The 18,450-nt window shown below is 42.3% G+C and overlaps 1 protein-coding gene across 9 annotated transcripts in view; it reads left to right on the forward strand.

The window, feature by feature from the left end:
• dab1a (DAB adaptor protein 1a) overlaps positions 1 to 18,450 on the forward strand; it is a 123,834-nt gene that overhangs the window by 46,740 nt on the left and 58,644 nt on the right. For all 9 annotated transcript variants that reach the window (XM_084722700.1, XM_084722697.1, XM_084722701.1 and 6 more), the window contains exon 2: positions 6,368 to 6,651. In XM_084722700.1, the coding sequence (XP_084578826.1) occupies positions 6,582 to 6,651 (70 nt within the window). In that variant the 5' untranslated portion in view covers positions 6,368 to 6,581. The remainder of the gene's footprint in view (positions 1 to 6,367; positions 6,652 to 18,450) is intronic.

Here is an 18,450-nt window from a genome sequence, read left to right on the forward strand (position 1 = left end):
AAGTTGACATTTCAAGGTGGTTAAACCATCTGGCTGAGCGTTTGTGTCTGATTGTTGATGTAGTTAAATGAAAGATTTGCTTTTCAGACGTCTGAACCATGACAGAATGTAACATGGGATAACCTTTGGTACACACAGTCATGGTTATTCATCAACAAGTAGAGTTCAGAGGAGAAATGTCTTACTGATAAGGCCTCTGTGCTGGTGTCAGGATACAAAGGTGGCATCAAGGAAGTGGTTGCAGGAGGGGTAGGGGGAGGGTAGAGGATAGAGATGGGTATTGAGAGCTGGTACCAAATTGATATGCATTCCTGACTGGTCAATACCAGCGTCTTGCAGGCTACTAAAGGCAGTTAGCTCAGATCTTAGCGACAACGTCGACCCAGGCTCACTTAAGGTGGACTGACCCTTAATGGTGACCAGGTCTTGCTATTCTCATTTTAGCTGCTCCTCCTTTGCTCAGGAGATGACCACAGCCCTTAACTCCAGTTACCAGTTACCCCTGTTAAAAGACTTGAATCTTTTCACATCTTTGCTTGTCATGTCTTTGCATCAAATTATGGTAAGTAGTGGGGGTGGGGGAAAAATCAATTCTTCATGGATCACAAATCTCCCTTGAAAGATTATGAATCGACACAGAAAAGTCAATAATTGCACATTTAAAGCCCAGCTCTCTACATTATGATTGACTGTAACAAAAGACTGAGCAGAAACGTAAAGATGTACCCGTGTGTTTCATGTGTACGTTCTCGACCAGGCTACTTCTTGAATTTTTGTAAGGATGGCTGAATGTGAACTAGGGATGCGCGCGATTGGTCGACCAGAAATACTAGTCGTTTAAAATATTTATCAATATTTCATTCATGCACGATGCCAGTTATCTGGTGCCTCTAAGATTTTATGCAGCCGCCCACCACTAATCGGGGATGCAGCACTGTCAGACGGCAGCCCCTCTCACCTAGCATGTATGCCCCAGTCGCCCTGGCAACCCCGGATGTTTACATCAGCAAAGTTAGACAGATGAATGTAGACTGTGACAGAATAAGCTGATATATATTCACTCGACTGGAGATATGTGCCCACATTCAGTACAGACACAGACATAAACCTGCAGGCGGAGCTGCTGTTGCTACTAGCGCTGCTAACGTTAGCCACACTGTGTGTCAGGCTGGCAGCTAACATTAGCTCTGGGTCCTTTACCTGCAGACACTGTGACCCCCTTCGGTCTGAAAAGGTGAAGTGTTTATTGAGTTGTTGTCATGTTTTGTACATTAATGTGAAAGGTTTGTATTGCACAATGCAAAGTAGCGAGCATTTCAGCAGCATTTAAAGTACGATTTGGCGATTGTAGACTGTGATTAATGGCTTCAAATGGCTTTTAATACACACAGTATTTTTTTTCGGCCAGTATTTAACATTATTAATTAATAAATTCTGCTAAATTGCTTTCTGAGTGTTTTCTTAGTGTTAGACTAGTTGACTAGTCTAAATTAAATTTTGCGTTTATTCAACAGGGAAAGTAGTCGCCAGGAACCTAATCCCTAATGTGAACACTCTAGCACTGTCCCTAGCTTAAAGGCTAATGTAGGGAATTATTCTGACTTATATGACGTTTAAGGTAAAAGGGACCTGGAGAAGAGCCACACTGCATGCAAGTTGCATCTAACTAAGCTATTACATATATGCTGTTTTTAAAAGTAGCATGTAATCACACAGTGAGAAACAAATAAATCATGTGTAGAAATTTGGATGCATTAAGATGCATCAATAATAGTTTCATTATTGCATCGTAGCCTTCTAAATTGGAAGTGAATCGAATCGTGAGGTGCCAAGAGATTCCCACCCCTAGTAAGTTGTATTGATAAACAGTATTGATATCGGTATCGATAAAACCTGAGTGATACCCATCCCTAGGGGGGAGGAGGAGTCAGAAGATGGACAGAGCACAGGTAGAGAGAATGGTAGTGTCGAGGTGGTCTCTATGATTATTCATTATTGAGATGGCAGAAGAGCTGAATGAGTGGAGCCGCTAATCTAACTCTGAGCCTGATGGACAGAACACAATTACCCTGAGAGTGGGAGGTGGGAGAGAGAGAGGGGGGAGAGCAGAGAGCCAGAAACCCCCCTCGTCCCTCCACCCACCTCTTCTTCTTCTCCCTTTTCTCTCTTTCTTTCTTTTTTCTTTCCTGTCGCCTGGCAGACTTTACTATAGCTGCAGATGATTTCTGGGCATTAAGCTCCTGTTGGCAGCATCCTGTTTATCGAGTCACACACACACACACACACACACACACACACACACACACACACACACACGTATATACAGTGGATTGCACACACAAACACAGGCAGATCCTCACATCACCCACTCGCGCCTGTTGGCAGCGCCCCATTTACGGACGTCCAATTTACTCCTCGTTCCCTTCTCCTCCTTTCTCCTCGGGTCTGCGTCTCCTCTGGTATGGCTTCAGATTGCTGTCTAAATCCAGACACACTAAGCTACGTTCACATCCTCCTCTGCTACTTTTAGCTCGCGCACTGATTCCAGGTCAAACTGCCACTACAGTGTTCACGATGGCTTTTGATGGTGCTGCTCTCCCCTTCATGTTGTCTGTGCAGGGGATTTGTACAGCTGAAGCCAGACACGGACTGCCTTTTTTTTTCTTTTTTTTGAGAAATTAGCTTGCTCTCTCCTCAAGGGACTGTGGCTTAGATGTAGAAGTCTTCTACGACTCTCTAGAGAAAGAACCATATGTCTGGAGCCTTGCAGAAGTCTGCAGCAGATTTTTCATTTCCAGCCTCAGCCTTCGTCTCTTGCTCATTCTCACCAGCAAACTTGTGGCTGTTTTTGCTCGTAATGGTTGGATGAGTTGGACTTCTTCAACAAAGTGAGTGGTGCTCTCATAGGAGCAATTTTGCTGTAACTCAGAACTCATTTTGCAATTTTTTCATTTAGTTTGGATTAGATGCGCAGTGTAAAACCACAGAAACATGTCTTTGAATCTTGTATTTTTGTAGTTGAAGAATAAAAGCTGTTATTTTCTGAGTTGAAGGCAGTGAGGGCGTTTCTAGACTGCATCTTTTCTAGTCCAAGTTGAGGATTAACAGGCTGCCTTTCTTAAACACAAGCTCCAGATGCTGCCTGAAAGACTTCACAGCTAGAAGGAGAAGAACGAATTCAGAGAACAAAAAGGAAAAAAGAGGAGAGGGACAGAGGGGGACATGTTCAGGGTTAGAGCCGAAGCCGCTCAAACTCCTTCCTTTCTCCTCTGATTTTACTTCCTTGGGCTTTTTTCTCTCCCCTTTTACCCCCTGCTCATTATCTTCCTCACCCACTCTATGTTCCCTCACCCTTCACTTTCTTTCCACTCTGTTCATTTCTCTTCCCTCTAACCCCTCTCTTCATACTCACTCTCTCTCCATCCATTTGGTGGAACAGTGCTGCTGATAATGCCTGTAATTGGAGTGACTCACACTTTTCCAGTGTGTTTGGACCAGATAAAGAATATTGTCAGCATTTTGCCGACATGGCCTCTGCTGGCAGAATTAAATGGACTCTGTTCTGTTCTGTCTGCAGCAAATTAAAAGCCTCTCAATTCATCTGTTCTTGCCCGAGGCTCACAGGGGCCTCCTATTCACACAGAAACACCGTGGAGAGGGGGGGAGGAAGAGAATAAGAGAGATTTCCCTCTCCTCCAAGAAGCACCGGTCTTTTAGTTTTGTTCAAGTCTGCACTCAGCCGCTGTTAGATGGAGACGGAGACAGAACGAGAGGTCAAGACTGATATTCTAAGGAGAGGTGAAGAGCAGCTCAGAAGGTAGTCACATTCATTATGCGGCTTGTCAACTCGCAGCTGTCTCCTGCTGTCTTTGTACTTCAGTGTCTCTGCGTAATAAAGGAGTTTGTCTGCATTTGTGCGCGCATGCAAGTGTTTGTATGGTAGAGTGTGGATCTGAGTGTTTTTGGCCGCTAAGTTGTAGCAGTCGCTGCCAGTCAACACTTCAGAATAAAGCTGTGGCAGATGGGCAAAGAAGGGACAGAATGCTGGGGCCAAAGGGGCCCATCAGGCACTGGACAGGGCCCAGGAAGGGCAACGAGTGGGCTAGTAGGGAAAAAGGAAAATTATAGATTTATACAACTTGGCTTATTATTTCTAGTCATCTTGCTATCGGTGATAATAACATTTAGCCACCAAGTTAATTGCCTATCTGGGAATTAATCTGGGAACAGGAAAACATGTTGCAGAATGTCAAACAAGGCAATGAACAGATGATCAGACAGGTTTTTCACCTCCAGATTAGCCAAACTTAGTTATTAATATGGTGAAATTATTATCCAATACCCCCTGTGAACATCCCTCCCAGTTTACACCCACGTTGGTTCAACTTCCACGGTACTTACTGTCATTGTGTACAGTTTTCCTGTGTAATGAGAGATTTAGAATTGGTGCCATTCGTCGATGTAATAGATGTCATCGATTACAAAGATATATCGATTTGCATTTTGTGTATCGATGCGTCGCTATGAACTGCTACGACTGGTCAGAGCAAACAGCTCCACACGAGTGCTGGAAGTGAAGCACCGTGACCTGTCCTCCTCCTGCAGCTGCAGCAGCATCCTCCAGTTCACTTTGTGTCAGCACCCGAACACGATATATGAGGATTATCAACACGTGGAACATGTTTCTGTTAGTAGAAGTCTCTTCATCAGCCCCGAGTTAAAAGTGATGTCTGCACTGCTACTCTTTACTTTACACCATGTGTCATCTAATGGTGTTATTCTGCCGTTTTGTACTTTCTGTTCACTTATTCAGCCACGTGTGAGACAGAGATGGCTTGAGCTAACATGTAAGACCGTCTGCGATTCATTTCAGTCACCACAAAAAGGATGAAAAATATTTTCTTTGGCCCGCACTGATGCAAAAAACACTGCTGGTGATTACCTGAATATGACAGCAATGATGAAATAACTCCATGTCATAACCAGTTTAAGTTTTAAGTCAAAATACTGATTGTCCCGTTCAGTGAAGGCTTGACAGTGATTAGTAATTAAATTAATATTATATAATATTATTAATATTATATTAATATGCATCATATATATATAATTGGAGAATAACAAGATTAATTGTTAGATTACTCAATAAATTTACTGATAGATTAGTCAATTAATTGAAACAATAATTGATAGATTAATTGTTTAAAAAATAATCAATAGCTGCTGCCCTAGAGACATAACTGACTCACATTTGGTTTTACCTGAACATAAAGTGGTTTAGATAATCTAGCTAAACTGTTTGCTTGTTTACAATGAGGGTTGGGTGATATCTTAAATTTTTACAGCTGCTGTCATCAGCCCAACCACTGGCTATTGTGATATTTGCATTGGTGTGTGTCTCGATATTTCAGCTAGGAGATGTGTGTTTGCCACATCCATTAAAAAAAATAAAATAAACTCACAAAATGTCCATCTTACGTGTATTTTCCTTATTAATCTGAAATATACAAATATACACCCTCTGAATTCAATTTTCTTTCTTTTATCAAGTTAAGACAAGCTTAATTGTCTTGTTAACTCATCATAAGCATTTAAACACAGAACACATTCTAACTTCTAACAAAATAAGATTAAAACTCACTCAAACCGTCTTAATTAGTCTTTCCACTGTTCCAACAATCTCTAACACTGCTTAGGTCGAAATAAATCCTGAATTCACAGAGTCTGATGTGAAAATATTCTGTCTCTACACAGTTTTCCTCCCACTCATTCTTCAGCTTAGTGGATGCGTACTGCATGAGAGTCTGTCACTGAGCAGCTGCCCTCACTTTATCCTCGGAGAGAGACCATTAAATTAACAGATCAATTGTTGATAGCTGATAAATTCATTCGTCTGACTGCTTGTGATTCTTTTCCCAACATTGTTGTAATGAGTTCCCAGATTACAGCCTTTTACTTGCTTTTTACAGGAATATCATAACTGATGGCTTGATCGAAGAAAGTTAGACCAGGATTGTAATTACGAGGATTTTAATTTAATTGATCCAAATTCAAATGACAGTTTGTGTAAAACTTTTGTAAAAAATAATGTTAGTGCTTTTGAACCTGTTTCATGGAAAAAAGAAGTGGTTTAAAGAGGCAGGATTGTTCTTCAAGCAGTTTGCTTGCAGAGACACATTATTGACAGGAAGCAGGAAGTGCAGACCGGGTCTCTCCAATACGTTACCAGGGGCAACATGTACTCAAGGCCTCTGATCAGAAACAAGCTCATTCTCACGCCTGCTGAGAACTCTTGGTACGTTTTGCCTGCCAAGGGTAAACACATCCAAACTGAAACAAACCTCTTTCTTCCTCTCTCTCCTCCCCCCAGCTCTCTGTGGGTGTGTGTGGGATGTTGTGTCAGGGCTGAAGCCCATCCCTCTCCCATGAGCCTGTGTGCCCACACACACACCTGGCGCCTCCACGCACACACCCGGCGCCCACGCACGCACAGCCGGCACTGACGCTGTGAACTGGACCCTCGGAGCCCAGCGGATCCCAGCGGAGCCAAGCGGAGCGGAGACTAGCCCAGTTGGAGCCTGAGGATGTCAACAGAGACAGAGCTACAGCCAGCGGTCAGGCCCAGCAGCGTCAGACGGGACTCCAAGAGGAAAGGTAAGGACACCAACACACCTGTTGTACAGTTTGAAATCGTGTCTGTGATGTTATTGCTCATTACTCTTCTAAGTTGTTTGCTTATTATTCTATAAGGCTGGGGCAGGTCATTGGCATAATCAATGTCATTACATTGATTTGTATAACATGCATTGGCATGTCTCAATGGCTGCAGCCTGTCAAAGCATAATTCCCCTAGAGAACAAGACGCAGCTAGAACCGCTTGCCCACGATCATCTAAAGTATGGACTTATTTTAGACAGAAACCCAGTGATGTGGTCTCTGTAAGCTCTGCAAATTGGACATGGCTTAACGTTATCTCAGAAGTAGGCTACAACTGCAAAGCACATAGAGGTGAAAACACTGCTGCTCTGTCAAGACTGCAGCGACAGCAAGATAGCACCATCCTGTTCCCTATTTGTCTCCACCCAAGCATGATGTATCAGGATTATCAACACAAGGAACATGTTTCATTTAAACTAGATTTTCTAAATGTTTCTTCATTGCTTCCATGTTAAAAGTAATTCTTGTACTGCTGTTAATCTAACATTGGACTATGCATTACCCTCTGTAACGTTATTATCTGTCCGTTTTTGATGCTTTCAGTTTATTTTAGTAGCCATGTATACGTGGCCACAGTGACCTTTACAGGCTGTTATTACAGTCTGTAAATCATTTCAGTAATTTTATTGCCCCACACTGATACACAAATACAGTAATGCTGTGATTATCTTAACTGCATATGATGGAATATATCCATGACATAACCAGTTTGAGTTTTAAATAAATTACTGAAGTAAAACTGCTGATTCTCTAGTTTAGGGGAAGAGTTGACACACAGGGTCTATTAAATCTGGTTAAAATTAGACTTCTTTTGATACTATTTTCATTATTATCATGCGCTTTATGTGCCTGTTTTTCAGGATGATAATTGAATGAAACATTTATATATTACTACTTGTTACATTAATCTGATTACAAAAAATAATCTTTAGAATAATCAAAACTTTACTTACTTATAGATTAGGACCAAATATTTACCCATTAATGATAATTCTTCTGAATTTGTTTTAAAATAAACAGATTTGAAATGGTTTTACAGGAGATATGGGCTCCACTTCCTTACACCATGTTTGAGTCAGATGATGGAAAAACAATCCTGTTGTGTTTACTGGTGGTTTAGGGATCCCCACTATTATCTGTCATGACACAGGGTTCTTTTGCAATTGCAGGTTTCACGTCAACGTGCAAATTGCTCTGTCTAATTGCTTTGTAAAGTTTCTTTCTTCGATATATCAAAGCATATCATCTCCTCCTCCATGTTGTATTTACTTCTGACAAAAGAAGCTAATACTGCTAATTTATTTTCTAAGGATGTACACTCAGTACTGGTGTAAACAAAAACAAATGTTCGACACACTGGTAGTTACAAACGCACCTTTGTCAGCTACTTTTTTGTCTTTATTAATTGCGTCTTGATTCGTTGCTGTTGACGGTGGATGTGGGACAGACAACAGTATGCAGAGCTGCTGCTGTTCATAGCTAATTAACAGGTGTGGGGGTATTATGGAGCAGTAGCTTGCTACCAAACAGGTGCAGGGATGTTGTGGTTGGTGGGAAGCAAACAGATCCAGGTGCGAAAAGCTCCAGAGGCAGGTAGCTAGCAGGTGTATGAGAGCAGGCCTGGGTGGTCTCAGAGCAGAGGTGATGCCAGGGGCCAGGCTGGCAGCCATCACCCAGCTGCTCGGTGCCACCTGGCCGACTGCGAGAGCGACGCCTAGCACTCTCTGAATAAGCATCTGATTGATGTAGCAAAAACTCTGGACACCGTCGGGAACGACACTTAATGGATGCACACAACCAGACAGAAACACACACACACACGTACACACGCATCACACTCGCTATCACCTGCAGCAGATGCCTCATTGCACACGGTGCGCTTCAGCCCCTGCAAACAAGCATCGGTTCGCCCCATACACAGTGTGTGAGGGAAGGCTGAATGCCTCTCATGTCCTATTTAGAAACAGTATTGTTCTGCTGCAATGGAGATCATGTTCATCATTCAGACTGCTCTCCATATGTGGGGAGACACACACACACACACACACACACACACACACACACACACACACACAAACACACAGGACTGGGATTGAAGCCCAGAAGAGCATATGAGAGGAAAGATGAATGGTTTGCCTTCAGCAGTCAGACTTGAGGGTTTTTAGCTTCTCTCTGCCTTCGTCCCTCGTCTCTGACACACACACACACACACACACACACACACACACACACACACACACACACACACACACACACATTCTCACTCTCTCTCCGACACACTCACACATACAGCCTTACACCTCGTCTCCTGCCTGCATCCAGTATGTAACAATGGCACGCCCAAAAGTGAATACTGCAGTCCAAATAGCGAGTTACATCTATAGGCTGTAAATTAAGTACCTTGGAGTTAGAGTTCAGTTAACTATTATCTACTATTATCTACTCCTTCTAAAAGACAATTAATGAATGAAATGAATGAACATTTGGCATTGAGATTTGAAAAAGACAAACAATAAAGTTACAGACCAGAACAGAAATTTCAACGGGGATACCGTAGCGTTATTTTATGATTTATGATAGTAAGTATATTACAGATTTCTCCTTTAATTGTATGTAGAGTTTGGGCTCAGCTCACACACAGTACTTGTCTCTGTTCTGATCTGGGTCATTCTTTCCAACAGACCCACATACGCACATACACAGACACACACACAATCGCGCTCACACACTCAGCAGGGTGATGAAAGTCAAATGCAATCATATACCACACACAGGCAGCAGGCGTGCTCTGGGAATAGGAAACTTTGATAATGTTCCTGTTAGCGTGCTCCATGTGTATGACCTGTGTACATACAGTACATACACATGTCTCTGAGTCTGTCCACCCCACAGTCTCTCTCTGTCTCTGGAGTAGCTGGATTTGAATGAAAATAGAGCCACTGAATAGCTTATTATCATTAGGGTGTAAAACGGCGGCTTCTCTGTTGTGAGAGTCCCTGCAGGGATAGTCCCTTCACTCTCGTAATATCCTTCCTCTCCCTCCTCATCCTCCTCCTCCTCCGCCCACTGCTCTGACTCCTAAATGACCTTGCCCTGAATGAGGGGAGACACAGCGGAGAGACTGATCACGAAGAGAGGGAGAGACTAATGAGTCAATGTGAAGGAGAGCTGTTTAATCTCAGGCCTTTGTTTCACAGTTCTGTGCTGAAGAATCTAATGAAAAAGACTTTGGGACCGCTGCGTGTCACACATTAATCACTGACGGTGTGTGCGCCCGCCTCTGTGCACCAGTGTGTGTCTGTGTGTCACTGAGTGCATGTGTATGTTTCTTTTGTACACACAATTACGTTTCATCTGCGAGCTCAGGGGTCATTCTTGTTCAAGAGAAGCTTTTTTTTTCTCTTCCAGAAGGTTTTTATTGAATTACCATGACAAGACGGAGATAACCTCTGACCTTTAGCATTTACATGACCTGAAGTGAATAACTGCGGCTTTCTGCTGCCTCTGACAGCGAATTAGTCAGTCTTATTGGTCAGGCTAGATTCTTGAAGTATAATAGTCTTTATTAATCCTCAATAAATCCACAAAGATTACATCTCTCCACCTCTCTATCCCTCTCTGATTTTTTCCCTCCACCCCCACCTCCTTCCTCCCACACCTCATCTAGTCGTGTCCCTGAAAATAATAACAATTGTTATATTAATGCAGATGGTCATTTAGACCACTGGTAGCCAACCATATGAGCCTTCATAACCTATTCCTGACCAGTGTCGGGCAGTAATATATTACTCAGTAATTAGTACTGTAATATGATTACTTTCTCCATTAGAGAATAGTGTAGGGGATTACAATTTCCAAAACACCAATTATATTACACTTACTACTTCAAGTAACTTTGAGTTACTGAGTTACTTTTTTTTTTAAGGCTGTCTTTTAATGATGTGTACGTGTGGCAGGTCAGAGCAGGTCACATCAGCTGCTAGCCAAAGAGCTAAACAAAGGGTGGAGAGAGGTGTACTGTCAACAAATGGAAGTAATGTCATTACTTTGAATCTTTCTGGCTCCTCAAGAGAGAATATGTGGTGATGGAGTCTGATCTGAAGATCACACTCAGAGATGTAGACTTTGTTTCCACCAGAGTTAACAGTTCCCTGGATCAGCAGTTCAACTTTGCAACACAACAAAGCCACCAACAAGGTACAGAAGTAATATAGTAACGTAATGTAACTAATCCTTTTGATACCAATATTAGTAAAAGTTTACTGTTACTGTATTTTACATCTTAATATTGGTATTGGCATTAGCCCCAAAAATCCATAATGGGTCGTCTCTAGTTCAGTTTGTAGGAAAAATTAGTTTATATCCTTACTATTTACATACACGTGGGAGGCAGAATATATATATAATTATATATAATATACATAAACACATCTCAATGTAATGAAGTCTAATACACCAGAGGTTCCCAAACCTACATCCCAACCAGGGTGACACACTCCTGATCCTCCACACCATTTTGGTCATTTTGGTAACAAGGGGGATGGTACCCTTCCTCATCCCTCCCAAATCGCCTGCTGATTTTAGACATTGTAAAAGTCAACTTTAGTTGGATTGCATCAGACTGTGCAATAGGTGGGGGGGCGGTGTTGACTCTCAGGTTGGAAACTGCCTGCTTAGGCTTTTACAAGACGTTCGGTGCTGTTTGCGTCCCTCTCTGTCTGTTGCAACCTTGAAGTTATGCAAAGTGATTCGACTCCAGTATGATGCTTAACGTGGATGTTTTTTATATGGTGTAACTGTTAGCCTTTTAAAAGCAAACACGTTTTTATGTTCTTCATTATCAATAAAACATAGAGTTGACAGTCTGCCAGTGCAAACACTTCTATGTGAATGTCTAATTATAACAGTGAGCCAGTTTGACATTTGTGAAGAGCCCAACAGCTGTAGACAGTTTTGTCTCCACTTCAAACTTTTTCATGTCATCGCCCACCTTGTAATGAAGTTCGATGAACCGTGGACGCCCTCACTCTGGGGAATCTCTGAATCGCATTTCACACTTTCACCATGCAAGCAAATCATTCTGGCATCACAACGTAGGATTTTCACATTTTGTCAAATGTAGTATAATTAATATAATTACAGATTATGCTTAAGCCATTACACCATGCTTAAACAGACGCTCCTCTTTAGCTTCACCCGCCGGAGGATCTCGAAACAAAAACTTCACTGTTGTGATAGACTTTCCAGTTATACCTCCAGGCCTACATTACACCATAGGATGGATCTCTGTAGAAACTCTTGAAGTGTGATCTGTTTGAAAACTTTCACAGATGGTCCTACGTATAACCTTGGGTTAAGCTGATGGACGATGTCTCTACCATTGTAACGTTGTGATTTAAAAGCCTTGTGTAATTGAAGTAGTACCAGAGTTGCCATAGAGTTGTTGCGATGGGAGAGAAAACAAGAGTAAGAGGCTGTTGCTGCTGTTCATTGAACCAGGCCTCCATGTGATGTTTATTATTTTCTTTTTTAATAAAACTAACTTATGGACATGGAGATGAAGACCCTTTTAGACACAGTAACAATATCATCGTCCATTGCAATTTTTCACTGTGGACGTCTTCATACGCCAGTTCAGTAGACATCGCCCAAACCTTTATGTTGAGTTCTAGATAAAAGTCTCTGAAAGTGTTCCATGTGGAACCTTTACAAAAGGTTCTTCAAGGAACAAAAAGGGTTCGCCGATGGGAGCTAGCTGAAGAACCCCTTATGGTTCTAGTAAGCACATTTATTTCTAAGAGTTTAGGCAGGCTGAGAGATGGTGCAGTTTTATTTTGCAGTACTCTGATTTATTTCAGTTTTATAACAAGGACAACAAATTGTCTGCAGTATTTATTCACAGTTTATTCAGCAGCACAGTTCAGTTTCCACAGCGGCTCCATTCTGAGGAAACTAAACAAAAAGTGTGAATAAAGATACAAAATAGTGAAATCCCACTAAATAAACTGTGTTGATTTTGGCATATCTCTGTGAAGCTGGCATCGTGCCTGTGTTGTTGTCACAATATGTAAGGACATTATCAGGGTTGTGAATGAATATTTCAGGCCAGCCAAATGCTGGAACTATGATTGGTAAGCTTGTCTACCCAAGCAGCCTCTTTGGCAGGTAACCAGCAATCATGCGGATGTTATTCATCTCTAAAAACCCTACTTGTAAACATGACGTTTGCATTTTTTGGGATTTTGGGGAAGTTTTTTATTCTTTTCTGTTTGCGGTATTGTATTCATAACATCATTAAATGTTGAAATCAAACACTCACTGATGCATGTCTGTCTTCGAAAATGTGACACAGAAATATGATTACAAGTTATAATAACTTCCGCCGCTGTCAACATACACAGTCGACTGTCATCACAACTCTGAAAAAAAAATCACAGCTCTTCCCACAATGGGATTTGGCTGAGGATGTGTGGGTGGGTGTATCTACAGTGTAGCTGGCAGCCAACGGCATGAAAAGAGTGGTTAAGGGTTATAGCTGCGCAGCTGTTAGCCTTTGTGTGTGTGTGCGGATGTGCGCAAGTGTGTGTTTGCTCGTCTCTGGTGTGCGATTAGCAAACACATTATCTTCTTCGCGTGGATATTATGCACACATCCAGTCTATCTGGCACAATCACCGCAACCATTTACTCTGATATCTTACCCTGGGGAATCTTAGAGCACAAACAACGGTATTTTGAGTGTGTGTGTGTGTGTGTGGTGTTTGTGTGTGTGTGCTTTCTATGAGAGGTAATCAGATCTGTTCCCTCCAATCAGACAGATTGAATTGAATTGGCTGTCTGCTGTTGTGGTTGTCAGTGGAGGCCAATAGTGGATGCAGGGGGGATAGAAGACAAAAAACGCCACTCACTAGCAGATAGAGGCACACACTTCTCCATCACTAAAACTATATTTAGAGATAACTGCCTGCTCTCTGTCCTCTCCTGCTATCTGCTGCCCTTCTCTCCCATCAGTTTATTTCTGGAAAATTAGCGACCTATCCATCCCGCTGTCTGCTCTGTTTCACCAGTCCGTGCTCTCATCTATTTATCCATCCAGCACTATAATAACTTAGGAGGGCAGGTGAGGGTGGTGAGATGTGATCAATGCTATTCCCAGGCAGGCATCTCATTCCACAAACATCTTATTTCTGTGCTGCAGCTCCAATGACACACTCTTCTGCCCCTATTCTGGCGTGTTAAAAAAGCTTCACCCAACCTTTCAAATGTGACCACACAGAATAAGCATTCAAAACGCCTGACTCAGAGAGGAAAATATATAAGAGTGAAAGCCTTTTATTTGCTTTCCTGAGTCTTGGACTGTGTGTGCCCATGTGTGTGTGTGTGTGTGTGTGTGTGTGTGTGTGTGTGTGTGTTGGAAGGGGAGGGGTGGGGGTAGCTTGTGTACTCTGTGATCCTCTCAGTATGTTCAGCTTAGTCCTCTCCTCCACACTAGTTGGTGTGGCTTTGCCCACCGCATCACTAACTACGGTCTCCATAGCAACAGTTTGCTCCCTGCTTATAATTTGCACAAAAGGAAAACGTCCCAATGTCACATGCAGGCTCTAATAGAGGCCGCTCCTCTCACCCCGCTGTGCTGGCTGAAGGACTGTGCATTGAAGGGACATTTCTCATTTGTTAGATGTTGACAGGCTGCTGATTTCTATTTCAGTTTTTTGTCCACAACACAAAAACATAGCTGTTTCCACAGAGCTGATCTAAGACACATCGGTACGATGTGTTGAAGCAAAAGCTGCATTTAATTTTTTATGTGTTGTTGGGCAAAGAATTTTGCATAACTTCATTGTTTTATAGGTAGTGAAGTTGATTTAGTCTAACTGGAATCACAAATCATTTTAAAGTGAAAAAATCTTGTCCAAGTCCATTTATTGCTAATAATTATGTTTATATTGAAAGGAAGATAAAAGGTCAGAAGAAATGCTCCTTTCTTCTCCGAGCCTCTGAGTGGGCTGGTACTTTTAGCTGTTTAATTGACAGTTTGAAAACAAGTAGGCCATTTCCACTGCAGAAACTTTCCTGGGGGACCAAAAACCTTTTGAGGAACTCAGGAACTAAAGCCACATTTCCACCCAGAGTACCCGGCAGAAATGCAGCTTAAACCTGCATTTCAACTAGAAGAAGCAGGAACTGAATTTATTTCCAGGTCTAAAAAAGTTTCTCTTCTAGAGGTAGTTCGATCAGAAACTTTAAGGCCTTAGTTTACAGGTTGATTGTCTGATTGGTCAAACACAGGCATTGCAGCAATTACAGCTTGTTTACAAGTTAATTCACAAAACATGGAAGTATTCTAGTATTGAAAGAAAAGTTAAATTGCTGATCGCTGAACAGGTTATAACTAGGGGTGGGAATCTTTGGGCACCTGCCGATTCGATTACGATTACGATTCAGGGGCTACGATTCGATTATAAAACGATTATTGATGCATCTTTATGTATATTGATGCACTTTTTCACAAACACATTTCTTTTTGTCTCACTGAATAAGCATTCGTCACTTGCAATTTTTAAAAACAGCGCATTTGTAATAAGAATTCATTTCGATTATATTTTATTAAACTATTGGAAATATGTGCAAACTGGAAAGTACCAACAGTAGCCACTAGTAGCCGCAGCAACAGCAGCCTGCAGTCTCCCCGACTCCTCCGTCGGGTGGAATCGAGTTACATGGCTTCTCATGTTTGTTGTGTTGCCAAAGTATTTTATTTTAGCTCGACACAGCTTACATATAACGTGGCTCTTGTCCAGTTCGCTTCCGCCGTCGACGTTGTAGAAGCCGAAGTGTTTCCACACGGCTGCTTTTAAATTAGAAGGAGCTGTTCAGACCTCATGGCGAGGTGGCTGCCGGTCGGCCATGTTTGTTTTCCGCTGTGCGCGTGTCGCTCCAGGTGCGCGTCCCAAAGTGTCCCGGCGATGACGCGTACCGCGCTTCTTAGTTCCACATTATTTAGAAGCTTCTATATCACTTTAATTAACAGATTTAAATAATCGAAATTTGGACGTTTGTGAATCGATTCAGATTCGTCCACGTCCGAATCGCGATGCATCTAAGAATCGGAAATTTCCCCCACCCCTAGTTATAACCATTTTGAAAGCAGTGGTATTTAGGAGTAATTACCAGATAAATTAGCATCTAAACTGACCGATCTTGGTTAGTTTTTAAGCTGTAAATGTGCTACAGATGACAAGTTAATTAATCTGCAAAATTATTTTGGCAGTGCATTTTTCCATTATCTCTGTGCAACACAAGATAAAGTATACAGAACACTATGTGTCCAGATGAGACGATAATAAGCTACTGTGAGCTGTGGTTCAAAGTCTATGGCTCTTCCTGTTTGTGTTAGACTGTGTCACCATCAGCCAGTGACAGCAGGGTGGCCATTACCTCCATATGCAGGTACAGTTTTAAATTGTAATATTTGAGGCTGTTCATGCCTGGGTTGTCTGATCACAAGTGGACAGCTCAAGTATATGAGTTCATACCTGGGGTCCAATAGAAGAGAGGTGAACCAACCCAGTGGGTATACCTGTGCGCAAAGTAAGTGTTTTAGTATTTAACATAAAGTATTTCTTGTTTTCATTTTTCAAGAGACCATAGGACTAGACCATTTAAAAAGCAGATCTGTCTCAGAAAAGAATGAGCAGATTAATTTCAGTCAGACCAAATGATGATGATGATGATGATGATGATAAACAGTGAGGAGATAGGAGAGAGTTTGAAACACAGAGAGGCACTCTGACAGATGGCAAAGCTTCCTCTTCCTTTTCATGCTGTATGATGTTCCTCCATCCTCCTTTGCTCCATCCCTCGCTTCCAGGACCCCGGCTGAGTGAACGAAGGGAAGGGGTTCATTACGCAAGATGAGACACAGAAAGATAGAGAGTGGAAGGACAACAACTTCAAGTGGTTCCATATTTTGGCAGAGATGACAGACATGAGAGGAGGCTTTGTTCTGGCACATTCGCCTTGGCATGAAAGGAGGACTGCTGTGTGTTGAGGAGTTACCTGTGTTTCCTAATGCTTTGAAAGAAGGGCCTCTAGTGTTCGACAGTCACACACACGCTCACGGACATACGCACACAAGCACGCCTCCTGTTCACACAGACTGTGGGATTTAGGAAACAAATAGTTCTGACACTTTTCTGTCAGATGTGTCTTTTAGTGTTTGAACAGACTAAATAGTGTGTGTGTGTGTGTGTGTGTGTGTGTGTGTGTGTGTGTGTGTAGTCAGGTGAGTGACAAAGAGAAGAATGACAAGGACAAAGTGTGAGGTGCTTTTTCTTCTTTCTCTGATGGCAGGAAGGAAGTATTTGGTGGATGCTCACAATTCAGAGCTCAGAGAACTATGTGTTCTTCTGTAGCACGATATGAACATTTGTCCAAAAGTGGAATTGAGCGAGTGTGTGTGTGTGTGTGTGTGTGTGTGTGTGTGTGAGTGGCGGCTCAGGGGCGAACGACAGTGCAGTCCATGGGGGGAACCGCTTCAGTGTTGCATGACAGGATGCTAGCGACTTGTTTACACAGCCCACTCTCTGATGCCCTGTCAGAGGCCAGAAAACACACAGCAGCAGCACGCACAAGCAAAACACACACACATATACACACACACGCACATAGACACAGTTACATCCACACTCTCAGGCTGCGTTCCCCCTCGTTAGTGAGACCAATTACCTTGTAATTAAAGCCAGGGTGAGAAACGAGCTTTACCACCAAGAGTCCTTTATAGACAAACAGAGGGATGCTGGGATGCTGGGTGGAGGTGAAAGGGAAAGGGAAAGTCAAGAGGACTGAGGACGGCCTCATGCTAGCAGAGGTATTGTTAGCTTCTTATTAAACGTGGAGAATGTAGGAAGGATGAAATGAAAGAGTAGAGGAGATGATTAAGCCAGCTTATTCCCTTGTAGAACATGCTTTGTTCTGTTGTGTGTTTTCGTTTTGCGTTAGATGAACTTCATTTCCTCAGATAAAAACAGGACTCAGATGACCGCCGCCATCCCCGCCATCAAAGTTCCATTTAGATTTTAATTTTAATCAGCGGTGTGTTATATGTGTGTATACAGCACATTCAGTTGAAAATCACCCAGGTGTTTTTGTCCAGACGATGCAGTACAATCTTAAAGGGATAGTTAGGAGTATTTGAAGTGGGGTTGTATGTGGTACTTATCAATAGTCGTACTAGCTCCAGTAGATGGCAGTCAGTACATCTCCGCTTTGGAGAAGCAGAGAGGAGTACCAGTAGGGAAGCTAAACAATGTACTGCTGTGAACATGGTCAGAAGCAGAACGTGTTCAAGCCACTTAAGACATCAAAAAAGGTCCACCTAAGTGATATTTCATCTTAAAATAATACACTTCAGCCCGACAGAACACACATACCCTGAAAACAGTTTTGCCACTGAGAATGTAACACTGCTGAACAGCATGCAGGCACAGAGCAGGGAGTTGTGCTGTGTTGTTCTTTGTGCTTATATCAAAAGCTCCGAGCATTTCCTAAAATTCGACTTTTTTGCATGCAAGTAAGCAATAAAATCAACTCTTGCCATGATAGTCGCATGCACACTCGCAAAACCCTTAGTGGGTTTGTGGCTGGGTACAAAGATCAATGCAATAAAAAATAACAAGCACAAAACTCGTCCAGGCCCATGGTGAGTGTTTGCATATCTAAAACAATGGTTCTTTTA

Source organism: Lutjanus erythropterus, chromosome 7, assembly GCF_056507025.1.
Source record: "Lutjanus erythropterus isolate fLutEry1 chromosome 7, fLutEry1.hap2, whole genome shotgun sequence".
NCBI classification, from domain to species: Eukaryota; Metazoa; Chordata; class Actinopteri; order Lutjaniformes; family Lutjanidae; genus Lutjanus; species Lutjanus erythropterus.